Source organism: Oncorhynchus gorbuscha, linkage group LG17 (genome assembly GCF_021184085.1).
Source record: "Oncorhynchus gorbuscha isolate QuinsamMale2020 ecotype Even-year linkage group LG17, OgorEven_v1.0, whole genome shotgun sequence".
In the NCBI taxonomy this organism is placed as follows: domain Eukaryota; kingdom Metazoa; phylum Chordata; class Actinopteri; order Salmoniformes; family Salmonidae; genus Oncorhynchus; species Oncorhynchus gorbuscha.
This window is the reverse complement of record NC_060189.1, coordinates 3,287,363-3,310,792: the sequence shown is the minus strand read 5'-3', so window position 1 is coordinate 3,310,792 and position 23,430 is coordinate 3,287,363. Positions and strand designations below refer to the sequence as shown.

Here is a 23,430-nt window from a genome sequence, read left to right as displayed (position 1 = left end):
CACACCACTTTGACACCCCTGCTCTACAGCTTCCATCCCATTGGGACACCACCACTTTGACACCCCTGCTCTACAGCTTCCATCCCATTGGGACACCACCACTTTGACACCCCTGCTCTACAGCTTCCATCCCATTGGGACACCACCACTTTGACACCCCTGCTCTACAGCTTCCATCCCATTGGGACACCACCACTTTGACACCCCTGCTCTACAGCTTCCATCCCATTGGGACACCACCAATCCATTTGACTTTGACACCCCTGCTCTACAGCTTCCATCCCATTGGGACACCACCACTTTGACACCCCTGCTCTACAGCTTCCATCCCATTGGGACACCACCACTTTGACACCCCTGCTCTACAGCTTCCATCCCATTGGGACACCACCACTTTGACACCCCTGCTCTACAGCTTCCATCCCATTGGGACACCACCAATCCATTTGACTTTGACACCCCTGCTCTACAGCTTCCATCCCATTGGGACACCACCAATCCATTTGACTTTGACACCCCTGCTCTACAGCTTCCATCCCATTGGGACACCACCAATCCATTTGACTTTGACACCCCTGCTCTACAGCTTCCATCCCATTGGGACACCACCAATCCATTTGACTTTGACACCCCTGCTCTACAGCTTCCATCCCATTGACACCACCAATCCATTTGACTTTGACACCCCTGCTCTACAGCTTCCATCCCATTGGGACACCACCAATCCATTTGACTTTGACACCCCTGCTCTACAGCTTCCATCCCATTGGGACACCACCAATCCATTTGACTTTGACACCCCTGCTCTACAGCTTCCATCCCATTGGGACACCACCAATCCATTTGACTTTGACACCCCTGCTCTACAGCTTCCATCCCATTGGGACACCACCACTTTGACACCCCTGCTCTACAGCTTCCATCCCATTGGGACACCACCACTTTGACACCCCTGCTCTACAGCTTCCATCCCATTGGGACACCACCACTTTGACACCCCTGCTCTACAGCTTCCATCCCATTGGGACACCACCACTTTGACACCCCTGCTCTACAGCTTCCATCCCATTGGGACACCACCACTTTGACACCCCTGCTCTACAGCTTCCATCCCATTGGGACACCACCAATCCATTTGACTTTGACACCCCTGCTCTACAGCTTCCATCCCATTGGGACACCACCACTTTGACACCCCTGCTCTACAGCTTCCATCCCATTGGGACACCACCACTTTGACACCCCTGCTCTACAGCTTCCATCCCATTGGGACACCACCACTTTGACACCCCTGCTCTACAGCTTCCATCCCATTGGGACACCACCAATCCATTTGACTTTGACACCCCTGCTCTACAGCTTCCATCCCATTGGGACACCACCACTTTGACACCCCTGCTCTACAGCTTCCATCCCATTGGGACACCACCACTTTGACACCCCTGCTCTACAGCTTCCATCCCATTGGGACACCACCCTGCTCTACAGCTTCCATCCCGTTGAGGTTCTGTCATTGTGTTGATCTTCCCTCCTGAGTTCCTCACCATTGAATCATAATGTGTGGAGAGAGAAGAGTTTTTATTTATTATACACTTCATGAAAGGCATCTGGCAGATGTAAATACACCCATAAACACACGTGTGATTTTTATGTATCTCGTCTGCATTGTCTCGAATTTGATGATATAATCGTCAAGCCCGTTCAAAAGATTAGGGGACACTACCCAGAAGTAACGCGGAAGATCACGTAGCTTTCACAGGGTAATTCACTGTTTAAAAAAAATATGAGGATGTTTTTTTCTGCGTTTATAATAGATTATGTAGTCACGAGGAGCCTATCAGCCAGGATGACACATTGATCGAACACCACACGATATCTTCTCACACCACACGATATCTTCTCACACCACATGATATCTTCTCACACCAACACGATATCTTCTCACACCACACGATATCTTCTCACACCACACGATATCTTCTCACACCACACGATATCTTCTCACACCACACGATATCTTCTCACACCACACGATATCTTCTCACACCACACGATATCTTCTCACACCACATGATATCTTCTCACACCACACGATATCTTCTCACACCAACACGATATCTTCTCACACCACACGATATCTTCTCACACCAAATGATATCTTCTCACACCACACGATATCTTCTCACACCAAACGATATCTTCTCACACCACACGATATCTTCTCACACCAAACGATATCTTCTCACACCACATGATATCTTCTCACACCAACACGATATCTTCTCACACCACACGATATCTTCTCACACCAAACGATATCTTCTCACACCACATGATATCTTCTCACACCAACACGATATCTTCTCACACCACACGATATCTTCTCACACCAAACGATATCTTCTCACACCAAACGATATCTTCTCACACCACATGATATCTTCTCACACCAAACGATATCTTCTCACACCACACGATATCTTCTCACACCACACGATATCTTCTCACACCACACGATATCTTCTCACACCACACGATATCTTCTCACACCACACGATATCTTCTCACACCAAACGATATCTTCTCACACCAAACGATATCTTCTCACACCAAACGATATCTTCTCACACCACACGATATCTTCTCACACCATACGATATCTTCTCACACCACACGATATCTTCTCACACCAAACGATATCTTCTCACACCACACGATATCTTCTCACACCAAACGATATCTTCTCACACCACACGATATCTTCTCACACCACACGATATCTTCTCACACCACACGATATCTTCTCACACCAAACGATATCTTCTCACACCACACGATATCTTCTCACACCACACGATATCTTCTCACACCACACGATATCTTCTCACACCACACGATATCTTCTCACACCACACGATATCTTCTCACACCACACGATATCTTCTCACACCACACGATATCTTCTCACACCACACGATATCTTCTCACACCACACGATATCTTCTCACACCACACGATATCTTCTCACACCACACGATATCTTCTCACACCACACGATATCTTCTCACACCAACACGATATCTTCTCACACCAACACGATATCTTCTCACACCAACACGATATCATCTCACACCATGTGATATATTTTCACCACACACAGTATCTTCTCACTCTCAGCTTGCTACACAGTATCTTCTCACTCTCAGCTTGCTACACAGTATCTTCTCACTCTCAGCTTGCTACGCAGTATCTTCTCACTCTCAGCTTGCTACGCAGTATCTTCTCACTCTCAGCTTGCTACGCAGTATCTTCTCACTCTCAGCTTGCTACGCAGTATCTTCTCACTCTCAGCTTGCTACGCAGTATCTTCTCACTCTCAGCTTGCTACGCAGTATCTTCTCACTCTCAGCTTGCTACGCAGTATCTTCTCACTCTCAGCTTGCTACGCAGTATCTTCTTCTCACTTCTCAGCTTGCTACACAGTATCTTCTCACTCTCAGCTTGCTACGCAGTATCTTCTCACTCTCAGCTTGCTACACAGTATCTTCTCACTCTCAGCTTGCTACACAGTATCTTCTCACTCTCAGCTTGCTACACAGTATCTTCTCACTCTCAGCTTGCTACACAGTATCTTCTCACTCTCAGCTTGCTACACAGTATCTTCTCACTCTCAGCTTGCTACACAGTATCTTCTCACTCTCAGCTTGCTACGCAGTATCTTCTCACTCTCAGCTTGCTACGCAGTATCTTCTCACTCTCAGCTTGCTACGCAGTATCTTCTCACTCTCAGCTTGCTACGCAGTATCTTCTCACTCTCAGCTTGCTACGCAGTATCTTCTCACTCTCAGCTTGCTACGCAGTATCTTCTCACTCTCAGCTTGCTACACAGTATCTTCTCACTCTCAGCTTGCTACGCAGTATCTTCTCACTCTCAGCTTGCTACACAGTATCTTCTCACTCTCAGCTTGCTACACAGTATCTTCTCACTCTCAGCTTGCTACGCAGTATCTTCTCACTCTCAGCTTGCTACGCAGTATCTTCTCACTCTCAGCTTGCTACGCAGTATCTTCTCACTCTCAGCTTGCTACAAAGTATCTTCTCACTCTCAGCTTGCTACACAGTATCTTCTCACTCTCAGCTTGCTACACAGTATCTTCTCACTCTCAGCTTGCTACACTGTTCCTTTGTTGGAAGGTGAGGTGGTGACGGCATTTATGTTTCTCTTTTCGTTCCTCACACCTGATACCTCTCTGGTTTTCAATGTGTTCCTTTCTTCTCATCTTTATTACAGAGTTTGCGTATGGAGGTCATCCGTACCCATTTAGTGGTATATTTGAAATAAACCCTGGAAACACCACTGAATTAGGAGAGACCTTCAAATTCAAGTGAGTTTACACCATCACACACACACACACACACACACACACACACACACACACACACACACACACACACACACACACACACACACACACACACACACACACACACACACACACACACACACACACACACACACACACACACACACACACACACACACACACACACAGGGTTCTACAGAGTGCCTTGTCACATAAAAAAAAAGTGGTCAATGGCCTCTGTTTCACAACAGAAGATCAGAATGCAGTTTTAAGAGTTCTCATCAGAAGTGAACATTCGATCCCGGTCCGATCCAAGTCCGGTGAGCAGAAGCCCGAGCCCAGGCCTGGTCCGACATCACAGATATTAAATGAGCTCAAACACGGAAAAAAAAGCCTGATTTCTAAAATAAAAAATAAATAAAAAACAGTAGGCTATATTTACTAAAACTAGTGTTGGGATGCACTTGGTGAAGGAAGGCCAAAAACAGTAGCCTATATTTACTAAAACTAGTGTTGGGATGCACTTGGTGAAGGAAGGCCAAAAACAGTAGGCTATATTTACTAAAACTAGTGTTGGGATGAACGTGGTGAAGGAAGGCCAAAAACAGTAGGCTATATTTACTAAAACTAGTGTTGGGATGAACGTGGTGAAGGAAGGCCAAAAACAGTAGGCTATATTTACTAAAACTAGTGTTGGGATGAACGTGGTGAAGGAAGGCCAAAAACAGTAGGCTATATTTACTAAAACTAGTGTTGGGATGAACGTGGTGAAGGAAGGCCAAAAACAGTAGGCTATATTTACTAAAACTAGTGTTGGGATGAACGTGGTGAAGGAAGGCCAAAAACAGTAGGCTATATTTACTAAAACTAGTGTTGGGATGAACGTGGTGAAGGAAGGCCATTCCGACAGCGGAATGAGAAGAAAAGAATGAGAGAACGATAACCTAGAAAAAGCACAGAGAGAGGAAAACTATATATATATAAATTGTAATAAATTAGGCTAATGCTATTAATTGAAGGCATGTATTCAATTTTTGCTTACACTGAAACTCCCAAAGTCATATCCAACCGTTATACTAATTTAAAGCAATAGTCATGCGTGGTCGCCTACAGTAGATGGTCATTTCAGCGACATTTTGATTGGGACAGCCCAATCGCGCTGCTTTGATTCAAGTTTGGGGGACTCCTCTATAAATCATTCCATTTTTGTTTTCACTGAATCATTAGGTAACAATTACACTGGGGAAATGTGCGCTAAATTGATGTGAGTGCTAATGATCATTATTCATGTTTGCTCATATATTAGCCAATCAGAACATTTTGCTAACTTGTTATGCAAGTGTATATTTGGTTAATTGATCTCTGGCTGGACAAGTAGAAGTGGTATATATTTGTTTGCTCATCGATCACTGATCAGAAACATTTAGCTTGCAACAATGTAACCTAAATCAAGAGTATTATGTATCTATTGACTCGCGTCAGAGCCTTCTATAGAGTCTAGGCTATTTTTCTATCATCCCAATTGCAAAATTCTGACTCCTGTCTCGCATAAATTCCTAACTTTATCCTGTAATCCATAGGTTGCATTAAAAAGCACGTCTCTTGCCTATCCATGTCAAAATACTGCTTTAAAACATGTCACCCGCTTCTCTGCGCTGTCTCGTATTGCGGCCCCTATGAGAGCTTCAGTAGAGAATGTGTGATCAACAAACCGTATGAGAGGAGATATGGATATTTATTTTAAACTATTTCCACTCTCCATCGCCCCTTTATTCATGAGCTGATCTGCTATCTGTATAATCATCAACTAGATTTTGACAAATGGGAGATATTTTGGCATTCGTTGGAGGTTATCTAGTAAGCTTAGAGAACTTCGGTAAAAAAAATAATTTAAAGCCACCTTCGATAATATGGGTCATATTTTTAACCGTTTAGGCTAGAGACAAGTAGTTTTCTTTGTTTCTTAGTTTTAACCGTTTAGGCTAGAGACAAGTAGTTTTCTTTGTTTCTTAGTTTTAACCGTTTAGGCTAGAGACAAGTAGTTTTCTTTGTTTCTTAGTTTTAACCGTTTAGGCTAGAGACAAGTAGTTTTCTTTGTTTCTTAGTTTTAACCGTTTAGGCTAGAGACAAGTAGTTTTCTTTGTTTCTTAGTTTTAACCGTTTAGGCTAGAGACAAGTAGTTTTCTTTGTTTCTTAGTTTTAACCGTTTAGGCTAGAGACAAGTAGTTTTCTTTGCTGCAAACATGCCCTCCGATAAGCTGTATGTAGAGCAGGTGAGTGAGGGCTGGTAGGGGATGTGAAGAGGGGACAGAGAGCAGGTGAGTGAGGGCTGGTAGGGGATGTGAAGAGAGGACAGAGAGCAGGTGAGTGAGGGCTGGTAGGGGATGTGAAGATGGGACAGAGAGCAGGTGAGTGAGGGCTGGTAGGGGATGTGAAGAGGGGACAGAGAGCAGGTGAGTGAGGGCTGGTAGGGGATGTGAAGAGGGGACAGAGAGCAGGTGAGTGAGGGCTGGTAGGGGATGTGAAGAGGGGACAGAGAGCAGGTGAGTGAGAACTGGTAGGGGATGTCCCTGGATGAGTACAGCTGCCACTTGATATGAGCATGAAAGTGAAATGGATATTATTGCACCTGCTCATACAAGAGACTAGTGGCTGTTGCTTAAATTCAACTGAATCTATAAACACAAATTACTTTATAAACACTTTTTTCATTTTTTATTTATTTCACCTTTATTTAACCAGGTAGGCTAGTTGAGAACACCTTTATTTAACCAGGTAGGCTAGTTGAGAACACCTTTATTTAACCAGGTAGGCTAGTTGAGAACACCTTTATTTAACCAGGTAGGCTAGTTGAGAACACCTTTATTTAACCAGGTAGGCTAGTTGAGAACACCTTTATTTAACCAGGTAGGCTAGTTGAGAACACCTTTATTTAACCAGGTAGGCTAGTTGAGAACACCTTTATTTAACCAGGTAGGCCAGTTGAGAACACCTTTATTTAACCAGGTAGGCCAGTTGAGAACACATTTATTTAACCAGGTAGGCCAGTTGAGAACACCTTTATTTAACCAGGTAGGCTAGTTGAGAACACCTTTATTTAACCAGGTAGGCTAGTTGAGAACACCTTTATTTAACCAGGTAGGCTAGTTGAGAACACCTTTATTTAACCAGGTAGGCTAGTTGAGAACACCTTTATTTAACCAGGTAGGCCAGTTGAGAACACCTTTATTTAACCAGGTAGGCCAGTTGAGAACACCTTTATTTAACCAGGTAGGCCAGTTGAGAACACCTTTATTTAACCAGGTAGGCCAGTTGAGAACACCTTTATTTAACCAGGTAGGTCAGTTGAGAACACCTTTATTTAACCAGGTAGGCCAGTTGAGAACACCTTTATTTAACCAGGTAGGCTAGTTGAGAACACCTTTATTTAACCAGGTAGGCTAGTTGAGAACACCTTTATTTAACCAGGTAGGCTAGTTGAGAACACCTTTATTTAACCAGGTAGGCTAGTTGAGAACACCTTTATTTAACCAGGTAGGCTAGTTGAGAACACCTTTATTTAACCAGGTAGGCTAGTTGAGAACACCTTTATTTAACCAGGTAGGTCAGTTGAGAACACCTTTATTTAACCAGGTAGGCTAGTTGAGAACACCTTTATTTAACCAGGTAGGTCAGTTGAGAACACCTTTATTTAACCAGGTAGGCCAGTTGAGATCACCTTTATTTAACCAGGTAGGCTAGTTGAGAACACCTTTATTTAACCAGGTAGGCTAGTTGAGAACACCTTTATTTAACCAGGTAGGCTAGTTGAGAACACCTTTATTTAACCAGGTAGGCCAGTTGAGAACAAGTTCTCATTTACAACTGCGACCTGGCCAAGATAAAGCAAAGCAGTTCGACAGATACAACGACACAGAATTACACATGGAGTAAAACAAACATAGTCAATAATATAGTATAAACAAGTCTATATACAATGTGAGCAAATGAGGTGAGATAAGGAAATAAATAGGCCATGGTGGCGAAGTAATTACAATATAGCAATTAAACACTGGAATGGTAGATCGGCAGAAGATGAATGTGCAGGTAGAGATACTGATCAACATGGAAACAGGAAACAGGATGCATGTTTTGGAATAGCTGTATTCTGTACAGACTTCCTTTTATTTTCACTCTGTCATTAGGTTAGTATCATACATACTCCATGATACTAACCTAATGACAGAGTGAAAATAATGAAGTCTGTACAGAATACAACTATTCCAAAACATGCATCCTGTTTCCAACAAGGCACTAAAGTTATACTGCAAAAAATGTGGCAAAGCAATGAACTTTTTGTCCTGAATACAAAGTGTTATGTTTAGGGCAAGTCCAATACAACACATTACTGAGTACCACTCTCCATATTTTCAAGCATAGTGGTGGCTGCATCATGTTATGGGTATGCTTGTCATCATTAAGGAGTGGGGAGTGTTTCAGGATAAAAAATAAATGGAATGGAGCTAAGCACAGGCAAAACCCAGGAGGGAAACCTGTTTCAGTCTGCTTTCCAGCAGACACTGGGAGATTAATTCACATTTCAGCAGGACAATAACTTAAAACACAAGGACACATCTACACTGGAGTTGCTTACTAAGAAGACAGTGAATGTTCCTGTATGGCCAAGTTACAGCTTTAACTTAAAATCTGCTTGAAAATCTATGGCAAAACTTGAAAATGGTTGTCCATCCATGAGTTTGAAAATAATAATGGGCAAATATTGTAGAATCAATGTGTGCAAAGCTCTTACAGACTTACCCAGAAAGCCTCACAGCTGTAATCACTGTCAAAGGTGATTGTAACTCAGGGGTGTGAATATTTATGTGAATGAGATATTTCTGCATTTCATTTTGTCATTATTTCACTTTGTCACTATGGAGTATTGTGCGTAGAGGGGCGAGAAACGTCTGCTAAATGACTTAAATGTAAATGTAAATGAAACATCTATTTAATACATTTTAGAATAAGGCTGTAACACAACAAAAGTCAAGAGTTATGAATACATTCTGAAGGCACTGTATATATTAATCAGATAGCACCAAATGTTCCCTAAACACCAGACTGAGACGCTTGTAGGAAGACCACAACATCAGCTGCTACAGAATCACACAGTGTGACAGATACATTATCATTGTGTCCCAGACCCAGAATGGAGCCAAACTTTAACCATAACATTCAACACCGGTAGACTTTTTATAGGTAGGAACCTCTGTACTTATAGGTAGGAACCTCAGTACTTATAGGTAGGAACCTCTGTACTTATAGGTAGGAACCTCTGTACTTATAGGTAGGAACCTCTGTACTTATAGGTAGGAACCTCCAGTACTTAGTTACAGTAAATTACACCCATTACACCCAGCACCGCGATCTCCAAGCTCGGTATGTCCGTATCAGCTTTGTTTTCTCCTCGTTCTACACAGGGAGGCCATCGCTTTGGGCACAACAGACTTTGCTGTGGAGGATATGGATAAAATCATGGAGGACCTGGGAACAGATTTCAAGGGCAACTCCTACCATCTAATGCACAAGAACTGCAACCACTTCTCCTCCTCGCTGTCTGAGGTCAGTATGAGAAACATTCATGCAATTATTCAACATTTTGTTTCTTTGATCACACGTACAATATCTAAAATATATTTACGTTATTGTGAATAACTTGATAACTGGATAAAAAAAAAAACATTTTTTAAATGTATAATGCCTATTGAATATAAAATACATTTTTATGTGGAGTATTTTTAAAAGTTGTATTCGTTCTATTCCAGCTGTTGTGTGGGCGTGAGATCCCTCGCTGGGTGAACCGCTTGGCCTACTTCAGCTCCTGCGTGCCCTTCCTCCAGACCTGCCTCCCTAAGGAGTGGCTGACCCCCGCTGCCCTCCAGAGCCACATCAGCATGGGGCTCCACAAGGAGGAGCGGGAGGCTGGAGAGTCCAGCGACGAGGACCCCAACTCAGCCTCCGGGACCGCTGGGGCTGGCACCGGATCCTCACACAGCTATCGCCATACACTAGTCTGAACCAATAACTGTAGGTCTGAAGAGAATAGCCAATAGGACTCTCTTTATAATGACCTTTGACCTCTGGACCAGAAGGTCACCAGCTCAGCCCTGCAGGGGATGTGTAGTGATATTATATCTGTGGGCCTGACTGAATAACCACCTGACCTCATAGTAGCACCACTCTGAGAACAGAGATGGAGGACGGATGATGAATTAGGATGCTAGTACTAAACTCATAAAGCCGCCGGGCCAAGGGGACCTGCAAAATCCACCTGGATCCTTTTCCTGCTTTTCTCCCTTTTTTTCAGAGTACCGTAGATATATTCTGAAGGATTTGTTATAGGCGTTGACAAACTAACTCAGACCACGGCATGGTTCTCTCAGATTGACCACAGCTACATTATGTAGGGACGGCAGGGTAGCCTAGTGGTTAGAGCGTTGGACTAGTAACCGGAGTGTTGCAAGTTCAAATCGCCGAGCTGACAAGGTACAAATCTGTCGTTCTGCCCTTTGAACAGGCCGTTAACCCACTGTTCCTAGGCCGTCATTGAAAATAAGAATTTGTTTTTAACTGACTTGCCAAGTTAAATAAAAGTAAGGTATGTACTATAGGGCTGGGGTACTTTCTAGTGTTTGTCTTTTTCCCAGGTATTTTTAAACCTTTGTCAGCCTTCATCCCGAATGCCCTTCTTCCAGAGCAGCTTCTTCTTTAGACTAGATGTATATCTGACACCACAGAGATGCACCCAACTAGATGTATATCTGACACCACAGAGATGCACCCAACTAGATGTATATCTGACACCACAGAGATGCACCCAACTAGATGTATATCTGACACCACAGAGATGCACCCGACTAGATGTATATCTGACACCACAAAGATGCACCCGATGCCAATTTCGGGATGCAGTCTTATTAAGTATCTCTCAGTCTGAGACGACTGGTATTGTGGCACTAGCAGGATGTTACTCTCTGCTAGTTTCAAGAGGTTCAATAGCTCCCTTCCTTGGCCTTCAGTTGTAATGGTCAGTGATGCCTGTTTTGTTGATGTGTTGGGGTAAGTTAATATGCTGGCCATTTTAGAAGTTGAAGAAGCAGAACCATACATAGCGATATATATTCTCTGTTTGGGAGGAACTCCCTGTGGGTTGTTTTGAACGAGCACGTTTCTGCTAAACGTCATTCTTTTTAACTCAAAACAATGTGTCAAGAAACAAAGGATTCGACAATAAGAAGTGAAGACATCTAAATTTAATCTCTGATCGTATTCATTTTATCATATGAATATTTATATTAGGGTGTTATTTGTCCATAGCATGGTCTCGTGCATTGTTTAACAAGATGGTGTCTGCACCCCATGTATTTTTGCCAATTTACCACTATCGTGAATAACACTGTCAGATGACTCTGAAAGTTGCATTTACACTCTTCTTCCATGGAAATCTTTCATGATGAAACTCATAGTAACTGTTGAATCACAGGCCTTGGATGACACTCCCTGCTGCCTTCCCTGCTGCCTTCCCTGCTGCCTTCCCTACTGCCTTCCCTACTGCCTTCCCTACTGCCTCCCAAACTGCCTTCCCTGCTGCCTTCCCTGCTGCCTCCCCCACTGCCTCCCTACTGCCTTCCCTGCTGCCTCCCCTACTGCCTCCCCTACTGCCGCCCCTACTGCCTCCCCTACTGCATTCCCTACTGCCTCCCCTACTGCCTCCCCTACTGCCTCCCCTACTGCCTTCCCTGCTGCCTCCCCTACTGCCTCCCCTACTGCCTTCCCTACTGCCTTCCCTACTGCCTCCCCTACTGCCTTCCCTACTGCCTCCCCTACTGCCTTCCCTGCTACCTCCCCTACTGCCTCCCCTGCTGCCTCCCCTACTGCCTCCCCTACTGCCTCCCCTACTGCCTCCCTACTGCCTTCCCTACTGCCTTCCCTACTGCATTCCCTACTGCCTTCCCTACTGCCTTCCCAGCTGATCTCACAGAGTGATTTGAGTTGGTGTGTAGGGGGGCTGTGTTACAGTGGGAGCATTGTGTGAAGGAAAAGGGGTTTTGTTTTCTAAATGTCTTTTTTAAATTGATGTGGAAATGTCTCTGAATGAGTCGGATTTACACACGTGCTCCCTGAAACAAGGGGGAAGTGGTCCTACCAGTCAAGTCCTGGACTAGTGTACTAAACTGACTACTATCCCATTTAAAAAAAAACATAAATAATGCTGTTTTCAGATGAGACAGACATGAGGATACATGTTATTCGCCCTTTTCTGTTCGTGCGTTTATAATGCTGCTCTTGTAGATTCAATAGTATGCCTTGTGAAGCCCACTCACTCCATTGTATTCCTGTAGAATAATATTGTCCTTTTCTCTTCTCCTTGGTTTACTGTCTCTGTCTGTCTGCTTCCACCCCCTCTGTAACCCCTATCCCCCTCTCAGGAAGGAAATCACATGACCTGTGGTTGTTACACAGGTGTCTCATTACCATACACCATCTCCATGACAACTGGGTGGGGGGAAAACTATTTATTTGTTTATATACTTATATTTTTTAAATAATCTATATTTGTATTTATTTTTTAATGCAGTAACTCCTTTTTTTTGCATTATCAGGAAGATGTGTTCTTCTTGTTGAAGTGGGTTCTGTAGAGGTCAGTGAATTGAACCCATGGTTTGAAATGGGTTCTATAGAGGTCAGTGAATTGAACCCATGGTTTGAAATGGGTTCTATAGAGGTCAGTGAATTGAACCCATGGTTTGAAATGGGTTCTATAGAGGTCAGTGAATTGAACCCATGGGTTTGAAATGGGTTCTATAGAGGTCAGTGAATTGAACCCATGGTTTGAAATGGGTTCTATAGAGATCAGTGAATTGAACCCATGGTTTGAAATGGGTTCTATAGAGGTCAGTGAATTGAACCCATGGTTTGAAATGGGTTCTATAGAGGTCAGTGAATTGAACCCATGGAAATGTGTTCTGTAAAGGTCAGTATTCCATACTTTACCATTGACACTTTCTACAGAGAAGAACAGTCGGATAACTTTTTCTATTGTGTCAATTTTAACCTCAATTGGTAATGTGCTTTTCCCTGAATTGAAAGACGATGCCACAATTTTAAGAATGGTAATGGAATAAAAAAGATACAAGAATAACACCAATATATTTTGTCCTGTTGCATTGCATTACAATAAGGCCACACAGAGTCTGACACAAACAACATTTAATGGGAGGAAAATTGAACTATTTATTTATTTTATAGAACCTTTATTTGACTGGGCAAGTGGGAGTGGAGTTGGTGGGCGGGGGATAGAATGATGGTCAAAGATAAAAGTGTAAATAATGAAGTCAAAATAAAACAACAAAAAGTATGTTTTGAATGACACTGAGGGGCAGTGTTGTACACATGAGTATACACATTCATTCAGTGTGAGAATAAGAGTGTGTGTGGGGGTCTTGGGGTGGAATTATTTTTCGGGGGGGGGGACTGTGGGGCTCTCGGATGGTTGAGGGGCAGCTCTTAGGGAACTGTGGGTGGATCATGGAGGGCAGGTGGCCTGGCGGTTGAGAGCTTGGGCCGGTGGCTGATGGATCGCTGGTTTGGGTCCCTGTTTTGGACTTTGTGGGAGATCTGTCGACGTGACCTTCAGCAGTGCGTTGACCCTGGTTGCTTCTGTGTGCCTGGTTGGGAGTCTGTTAGATGACTAATGTGATGTAGATGTTGAATGCACCAATTTGTAAGTCGCTCTGGATAAGAGCGTCTGCTAAAGGACTTAAATGTAAATGTAAATGTGAGCGGCTTCACTGCAAGTAGATTGCATGTTTTAAATATTAAAATAAAAAATAAAGTCGGTTAAGAACAAATTCCTATTTACAATCACGGCCTACCAGAAGACAAAAGGCCTCCTGCTGGGATGGGGATTTAAAAATAATTTAAAAATATATATACTTTTTTTGTTAGTTAATAAGGTTGAGCTTGTTCATTTACAGATCAGGGGTTTTGTGTAACTGGTTTTGATAGGTCAGAGAACACACCCATTCACCTTGGTCCTGAAGTACATCCGGTTGCCTCGCGCTGTCGCCATTTTGATACACAAACGAGCGAGAAGTAACGAGAAGACGACAGAAAGGTGAGCTTCGCGTTTATAATCATTTAGCAGATTGGCACACATATTTGGCAAACGCATAATGTAATGATTAACAGTTCATCCGAATGCCGAGCTAATATTGTAGCTAAGCGAGCAGAAAGTTAACTACACGACATACTTTTAACGACTTTCTCGCTAGCTAGCTAGTAACTAGCAAGTAACGTTAGCATACCCACGCCGTATCGGGATTTATTTCATATAAAACGGTATATAACTGGTGTTACTTATGTATATCTAGTTAAATATACTATTGACGTTGCCTAACCTAGACTAACTTGCTGACTTATCTGGCTAATATGAACTAAAATGACTTAACGGCTGCTTAATTTGGCAACGTATTGTTAGCGCTTTGGCTGGTCTGGGCCTTCTCGGTAAATGTTAGTTTAGCTACGTGTTTGAGAGGGTAACGTTTACTGTTTATAGTTGAATAACATTTTTGTTGTTGTTGTTTTAAATGCAGAGTATCATCATGAGTGGATGTCGTGTGTTTATCGGCCGTTTGAGCCCCCACGCCCGTGAGAGAGACGTGGAGAAATTCTTCAAGGGATATGGACGGATCCGAGAAGTAAATTTGAAGAACGGATTCGGCTTTGTGGTAAGTCGTTCTTTCCCAATCGGCGGCGTTAGGGGCAGCTAACGGTTATAACTAACCTATAACTATTAATTTTCAGACCGGGCTAGTAGAACATGTTCCTAACTTAGCCCGCTGAGTGGTGAAATGTATTTTTTTCCCGTATATTACATGGCACAGATTTCAGACCCTGGTTAGTAAAAAATAAATATATATATGTATGATAAGAGTACAAGCTTGGCTGACGAGTGACCCAAAGACTTGTCTGGGGGGGTGGTCAGTGAACGTTTGGATGGTTATGCTTCCGTTCAAAACATCTGGGGGAAAATACGAGGTCAAATATGACGTCAGAAACCTTCAGGTCGGAGCTCCAGGAAGAGGCCCAGTTGGATGACCTTTCAAATCGATTTTCAGTTTCAACGCTCTGTTTTCTTTTTCCCCAGTGGAAAAAAAAACAGTTTTGAAATCATCCTTAATTACATAACCCCCTTTGTCTTTAATCAGGAGTTTGACGACCATAGAGATGCGGATGATGCCGTATATGAGCTGAATGGCAAGGAACTCTGTAGTGAAAGGTAAAGATTCAGATGCATTCAAAGTATTTAAGAAAGCTCAATGGTGAAATGTGTTTTGGGCGGTTACTCCATGTAGTAGTGGTATTTACACAGAACTGCTTCGTCCTTTCTCTGACTTGGGCCTAGCTGCATTCAGTGCGTGCATTTAATTTACTTTATCAGTCATTTCTGGTAGCCTCAGTATTAACTGTTTTGTCTCTATAGGGTGACGATAGAGCATGCCCGCTCCAGAAGAGGGAGGGGTGGTGGACCAGGGATGGGGGGTGGTGGTGGTGGAGGAGGAGGAGGACGCTTCTCACCTCGTTTCAGCAGCTACCGCCAGGGCTCTGGCGGTCATAGTGGTGGCTCCAGGTATAGACTCCTCAAACCTCCTTTCACGACCTCTTCGCTTGCAGTTTGGCCTTCCAACATTATGTAAACTTCCTTAACTTCTAATGGCTGAAATCCCTTTAACGGGATCGATTTGGCAACGGCCAGTGAAAGTGCAGGGTGTCAAATTCAAACAAACAAATCTCATAATTAAAATTCCGCAAACATAGTATTATACACCATTTTAAAGGTAAACTTATTGTTAACCTGTCTAGGACACACGTTCTGCTAGCGGAACCCCCCCACAACATTCCACTGTAAAGGCAGCACGAGAAATTCAAAAATATATATTTTTAGAAAGATGAAGTTTACTCACATTAACAAGACCGATACAGCAAATGAAAGATTAACATCTTGTTAAAGATGAGTCTCCTGATGAAAAAGTCTGATTTAAAAAAATGCTTTACAGCGAAAACACAACATATGATTATGTTAGATCACCACCAAGTTCAAAAAACACGCAGCCATTTTCCCAGCCAAAGATGGGCGTCACAAACACAGAAAGAGATAAAAATAAAATACTAACCTTTGATCTTCATCAGATGACACTCATAACACATCATGTTACACAATACATGCATTTTTTAATATTAATAATCGATAATATGCATATTTATATCCAAAAATCTTAGTTTACATTGGCGCCGTGTCCAGAAAGGCCTCCAAAATATCTGGAGAAATCTAATAACATAAATACTCATCATGCACTTTGATGAAAGATGCATGTTTTTACATATAATTAAAGATACCCTTGTTCTTAATTTAACCGCTGTGTCAGATTTAAAAAAAAAAACCTTTACGGAAAAAGCATACCATGCAATAATCTGAGACGGCGCTCAGAAATACTCAACATTTCTCCTCCATGTTGGAGTCAACAGAAATACGAAATTACATCATAAATATTCCATTACCTTCGATAATCTTCATCAGAATGCACTCCCAGGAATCCTAGTTCGACAATAAATTGTTGTTTTGTTCGATACGGTCAATTATTTATGTCAGAGTAGCTACTTTTGCTAGCGCGTTCAGTACACATATCCAAACGTGCAACTCACGCATAACGTCGGACGAAAACTTCAAAAGGTTATATCACAGGTCGAATAAACATGTCAAACTAAGTAGAGAATCAATCTTCAGGATGTTGTTATCATATATATCCAATAACGTTCCCAACCGGAGAATTCCTTCATGTCTGTATAAGTAATGGAATGCAAGGCGCTATCATGTGGAATGCGTGTGACCAGGAACTGGCACTGACTCATTCCCCTCTCACCCGGCCCCACATTACTGTATAAGCTTTATTCAATGTTCTACAGGCTGTTGACATCTAGTGGAAGGTGTAGGAAGTGCAAACAGATCCATATATTACTGGGATTTGAATAGGCGATGAGTTGAAAAACAACCAGCCTCAGAATTTCCACTTCCGGTTTGGAAGTTCGCCTGCCATATGATTTCTGTTATACTCACAGACATAATTCAGACAGTTTTAGAAACTTCAGTGTTTTCTATTCAATGGTAATAATAATATGCATATATTAGTGTCTGGGACAGAGTAGGAGGCAGTTCCCTATGGGCACGCAATTCATCCAAAGTGAAAATGCTGCCCCCTATCCCTGAAATTATTCCCACCACAGTGTCCGGTTTTCTAAAAAGCTTTACGGTGAAAGCATACCATGCGAGTATGTTAGGTCAGCGGCCAGTCACAAAAAAACATGCAGCCATTTTCCATCCGAAGAGAGGAGTCACAAAAAGCAGAAATAGAGATAAAAATGAATCACTAACCTTTGATCTGCATCAGATGGCACTCATAGGACTTCATGTTACACAATACATGTATGTTTTGTTTGATAAAGTTCATATTTATATTTTAAAAATCTGTTTGCATTGGCGCGTGATGTTCAGTAATGTTTTGTTTCCAAAACATCCGGTGATTTTGCGAAGAGCCACATCAATTTACAGAAATACTCATCATAAACGTTGATGAAAGATACAAGTGTTACGCATATAATTAAAGATATACTTCTCGTTAATGCAACCGCTGTGTCAGATTTCAAAAAAGCTTTACGGCGAATGCACACCATGGAATAATCAGAGTACAGCGCTCAGACATCAACACAAGCCATACAGATACCCGCCATGTTGTGGAGTCAGAAATAGCATTATAAATATTCACTTACCTTTGATGTTCTTCATCGGAATGCACTCCCAGGAATCCAAGTTCCACAAATGTTCGATAAAGTCGATTTATGTTCAAATACCTCCTTTTTGTTTGCGCGTTTAGTCCAGTGATCCAAAATGCACAAGGCACAGGCACTAAGTCCAAACAAAGTTTTTAAAAATCAATTACAGATTCTATTGCATAGAGTCAATCTTTAGGGTGTTTTTTTATCATAAATCTTCAATAATGTATCAATCGGATAATTCCTTTGTCTTTAGAATTGAAAAGGAACGGAGCTCACGGCCGCACGCGTGACTGAGCTCATGGCATTCTGCCAGACCCCTGATTCAAACAGCTCTTATTCGCTCCCACCTCACAGTAGAAGCCTGAAACAATGTTCTAAAGACTGTTGACATCTAGTGGTAGCCTTAGGGAGTGCAATCTGACCAAATGTACACTGTATATTGGATAGACAAATCACTTGGAAAACTACAAACCTCAGATTTCCCACTTCTTGGTTGGAATCTTGCATATATGAATTCTGGAACACCGGGCAATTTTAGGAGCGTGGGAGTTTATTTTGCAGTGAATGGAGTTTTGTCAATGTGGTTACAGTTTAGTGTTCAACGTGTGAAAGTAAATGGGGTTTCAGTAATTTTCTGAGTGTGATTTGAAACCAATAAAACACTATCTCTTGCACGTTACAACTTCGCTCTGTCCCACCCATGCAGTAGGTATGGTCCCCCGGTGCGAACAGAGCACCGAATCATTGTGGAGAACCTGTCGTCACGGATCAGTTGGCAGGTGAGCGGTTACACTCCTCTGGTCCAATGTGATACAAAACAATTATCCTTTACTTAATCTGGTACTGCCTTTTTAGTCTGTGTGAAGCAGCATTTTATTTGTATTTTTATTGAGACATGCAATTTTTTAAATTTATTTAAAAAACGTAGCAATATGCTCAATAGCCCATTAGGTGGATAGAATGGCAAGGACCCATTTCCATGTTATGAATTCAGAATTGTTTATTTCTTGACTTCGTTGTAACTGTATCTTTCAAATAATAAGCACCTCTTAGACTTAAAGGTAAATGTAACCGAACACATCTTAACCCCCTTTAAAAAAAAAAAAAATATTATCTGGTTATTAGTTTATGAAGGAGTTGCATGCACTGCCTCCCCTGGAGGTGTCTGATGTGCATAGCGCCCTCTGCTGGTTGTGTTTTCAATAGTGTCCATTTGGTGCCTCTCCTTACACGCAGTTGCCGCTGGTCTAAATCTTGGCTGGGCCCCGTAGCTGGTGAAAGGGGTCTAGCGCAGGATAGCCTTAGGATGGTCCCTCGTAAAGCCCCAGTCTGGAGGTTCTGTGGTCTGGTCTGGTGGAAAACTCCCCCCCTCCCCCACCCGAATGCAGCCAGCCTGTTACTCCCTCAACCCACTCCACGTTCCCTACACTCTCCCGTTTGGTTCTTTATCTGTTGCTGATGGAGCTGGGTGTGTTGACAGTTGGGCACACTGCACGCCCTCTTCCTTCGTTCCTTCCCCTACTTGCTCTCTGGTGGTCCCTTGTGGAGGCTGGCCGGAGTCCGGGTCTGTCAAGTCTGAGGGAGGTCGTTTCTCAAGGGCTTAACACTGTGACTGCATTGGTTCCCATTGGTCCTCTATTTGGACAAGTGGCTCTTTGCTAATGTCTTCCTGGGTATGGAACGGTAAGTAACATATAACTCATGTGATTGGGTTTAAGGGTTGGGAGGAATGGGAAGTAGAATTATATACCTTAGTCTTACTGGAGAACGCTTTCTATCAGTCTTTATAAGCCCTTATGGAATCATACTAGGCTACTTAATAGGTTAATGAAATAACCCCTTGATTAAAGTAGGAGTTTAAGGTCAAATCAAATTACATTGCATATAATAATTTTTAAACGATACCCCCCCTAAAACCACGATAGTTGTCAAACCTCTAACATTCCCAAGCCGCCCCTCTCAGAAGGGATTTCTCACTGTTTCGTTGCCTTGGTATCTTCTGTTTATAAATAAATGTGTAGTCTCAGTCATCCCTAGTTGTTAACGAACACGAAACAAATACAATACCAAGGAAACGAATAGTGTTACCATGTTTCTCCTTTGGGTAAGTTAAGTTAAACCAAGTTGGTTTACCCGTGAAGCTATTGCAGTGGCTCATCACTTAAAACGTCCTGGTCTGAAAATGCTAAAACATCACATGATTAGTGTGTTTTTTTTGTTGGAAGTCAGTATTACCGGGTGGGTGGATTTTTGTTGTCGTGGTTTGTCTTATTTAGTCTTTCCCAGGTTCACAAAAAAAAACCCTCTCAGCCACATTATACAGTCTGTTAGCTCGTCACTGACTCGTATGCTTCATCGTAGGACCTGAAAGACCTGATGAGGAAAGCTGGCGAAGTCACCTTTGTGGATGCACACAGAACCAACAAGAATGAAGGGTGAGTCGAGTTCCCCTGTCCAGTTGGCCCAGGATCTGGACTTTATTCATTCGTTATATTCCGTACCAAAACTTTTGGTCTCATTGCACGATGACCCATGTTCGTTATGGGACTGAGAAAGGAAGAGACTACCTCGGGCTTGTCCAATAATAAACCCACATTTTCTGTTAACAAAAAAAAAAAATGCTTTGCTCTACTTGAAAACAAACTAAACAAACCTTGGATTGAATGGTTGCTATTATGACATGGAGCTTGTTGACTGAATGCGATTTGATTCTACAGGGTGGTGGAGTTCGCATCACACAGTGATATGAAGAATGCCATTGATAAGCTGGACGGAACGGACTTGAATGGACGCAAGTTGAAACTGTCTGAAGATCGCAAGAGCCGGTTAGTGTCTCCTTTTCCAATTGCAACTTAATAGTTTCACTGAGACGAGACACACAGGAACTTGACTGTCATTTTCCAGCTAGTTATAAACCAATACTCTCATTATTTATATTTTATTGTTATATATTTTTTAGTTTTGACACAATTCTGACAGTAAGGAAATGAGTTGGAGACAGGTATGTGGGTGAAAGTGGGGACTGACAAGTGTCCAGAGAGTGTTTGTAATATATTACGGCTCTTGGAGGAGGGGGGGGGACCAAACTTCTCATTCTTCTGTTCCAACAGCCACAGCAGGAGTCGTTCCCGCGGCTCTCGTAGCTACTCCCGGTCCCGTAGCCGTTCCCCACGCTCCAAGTCCCGTAGCAGGAGTCGTAACCGCTCCAGGAGCCCCCGATCTCGCTCGGCCAGCCGTACCCCGGAGAAGAAGGATTCCTCTGCAGGAGGGGGCAGGGCTGCACATCGCTCCACCTCGCGCTCCCCGTCCCGGTCCAGATCCCCTGCCCCTCGCTCCCGTACCCCTCCCCCACGCTCCCGTTCTCGCACTCCTCCTCCCAGTTCCCCTGTCCCAGCCCGGAAGCAGTCTCCGTCCCGGGCTCGCTCCCCCTCGGTTGAGAGCCAGCACTGAGCCCCACTGGGGGTGTGTGTAGTTCGGTGTTGTAGTGCAGTGGTGGCTGGAGGGAGGACCGTCTCATTGGAATGGCTGGAATGGAATGAGAGGAACAGAATCCTTCATAGCGTTCCATTTATTCCATTCCATCTATTCCAATAAGCCTGTCCTGATTTTTTTTTTTTAAATGTGACCACCAGCCTCATAGTGGTATGGACTGAAGAGTTGTCATGCTGAGACCATGGCGCCTGGCTTTGTGGCGGCCTGCTTGCTTGCTAGTGTGGAATGAATGGAGAGGCTTGCCTTTGGCGACACAATCTCCCACAATCTCTAATTTTTAAAAAAAAAATCAGAGAATTGGTTGTCGTGCCAGTATCTTGGATGCCCTGTAATGTTTTTTTTTTCTCTGTTTTGGGAGCCGTTTGTGTTTATAGGTCGGATCATGCTTCCCCAATTCAATTTCTAATTGTTTTTTTGTTTTTTGCCATATTGAATAATTAAAACATGTTCCTTGGGGAAAACTGAACCGTTTAAGGAAATGTACAGTGTGATTTATTCCTGTTGATTTATCCAAGGTTCTCACTGTAGATTGTACGTCTCATTGTGATTTAATGACCATCTGTACCATTTGAAGTTAAACTTTCTGTCCCCGAGTTTTCTGTTATGAGTCTAATCAATACAAGGTTATATTTCCATCACCACTTTGGCCCTGTCTGTGATTCCAATCTACACCTCAGACAGACCTTGTGTAAATTAAAACACATTATAATTTACAGACACAAGGTTTAGTTTTAACATTTGCTGAAAAAAACACTATAATTCTTATTAAATGGGTACTTCTACTTTTAAATTTGACTAACAATTTTAATATTTATTTTCTACCCAAGAGAACGATACTTGAAAATGTATATTTTTATTAATAAAGCCGTTGTACAGAAAACGTTAGATTTTAAATGTCACGTTCTTCTCTTCTAGTCTGTTTGTCGTGCCATTTATATTTGGCAAGGAGTTGAATGAAATGGCACAAAGATCTGGAACCAGGCTAATCTTCTATAGACGATTAACAGAACATGCACTCAATGGAAATCATACCTTGGTTTGTGGTTAATGTGGGGAAAAGCCCTATGGTTTCCATACACTACTTGTCCATATTGAAGAGGTAATGGAGGAGGATGGTAAATGTGATCTGCACCACATACCAATTGACATTCCTTTGGAATGCTTCATCTGGATACCTGCAGACAAGTGATGAGTACAGTCATCTGCACCCAATAGAGCTGGCCTTCCAACATTCTTACAGCCTACGGAGACAGGTAACCTTGTGGTTAGAGCATTGGGCCAGTAACTGAAAGGTTGCTGGATCAGATCCCAGAGTTGATAAAAAGGTTAAAAAAACAAATATTTGTCGTTCTACCCCTGAGCATGGAGGTTAAACCACTGTTCTCTGAAGACGTGGATGTTGATTAAGGCAGCCCCCCCCCCTCTGATTCAGTGTTTGGGGTAAATGCGGAAGAGATATTCAGTAGTACAACTGAGCCCTTTTATTTATACATATCCTTAGATCTATTGATTGATATCCATTGAATTGTGTCCATTTGCACAAATATGAAAAGATAGATGACAAAACAATATCAGTTTAGATTATAGTTGAGCAGTTAGGTTCCCACAAGAACCCCCACCAACTAAGGAGGTTCCCACAAGAACCCCCACCAACTGAGGTTCCCACAAGAACCCCCACCAACTAAGGAGGTTCCTACAAGAA

General features: G+C 42.7%; 2 protein-coding genes across 2 annotated transcripts in view; both read left to right on the top strand.

Annotated features, from left to right (window-relative positions):
- LOC124001333 (deubiquitinase DESI2-like) overlaps positions 1–12,018 on the top strand; it is a 1,147,470-nt gene extending 1,135,452 nt beyond the window's left edge. The window contains exons 3-5 of the mRNA XM_046308048.1: positions 4,292–4,385; positions 9,824–9,965; positions 10,169–12,018. Of these exons, the coding sequence (XP_046164004.1) occupies positions 4,292–4,385; positions 9,824–9,965; positions 10,169–10,420 (488 nt within the window). The 3' untranslated portion in view covers positions 10,421–12,018. The remainder of the gene's footprint in view (positions 1–4,291; positions 4,386–9,823; positions 9,966–10,168) is intronic.
- Positions 12,019–14,382: 2,364 nt separating this feature from the next.
- On the top strand, positions 14,383–22,366 carry srsf5a (serine and arginine rich splicing factor 5a). Its single transcript, XM_046308134.1, has 8 exons — positions 14,383–14,520; positions 14,999–15,133; positions 15,614–15,684; positions 15,889–16,035; positions 18,943–19,015; positions 20,598–20,671; positions 20,954–21,061; positions 21,347–22,366. The coding sequence occupies exons 2-8, from the start codon at positions 15,008–15,010 to the stop codon at positions 21,684–21,686; spliced, it is 939 nt and encodes a 312-aa protein (XP_046164090.1). The 5' UTR covers positions 14,383–14,520; positions 14,999–15,007; the 3' UTR covers positions 21,687–22,366.
- The last annotated feature ends 1,064 nt before the right edge of the window (positions 22,367–23,430 follow it).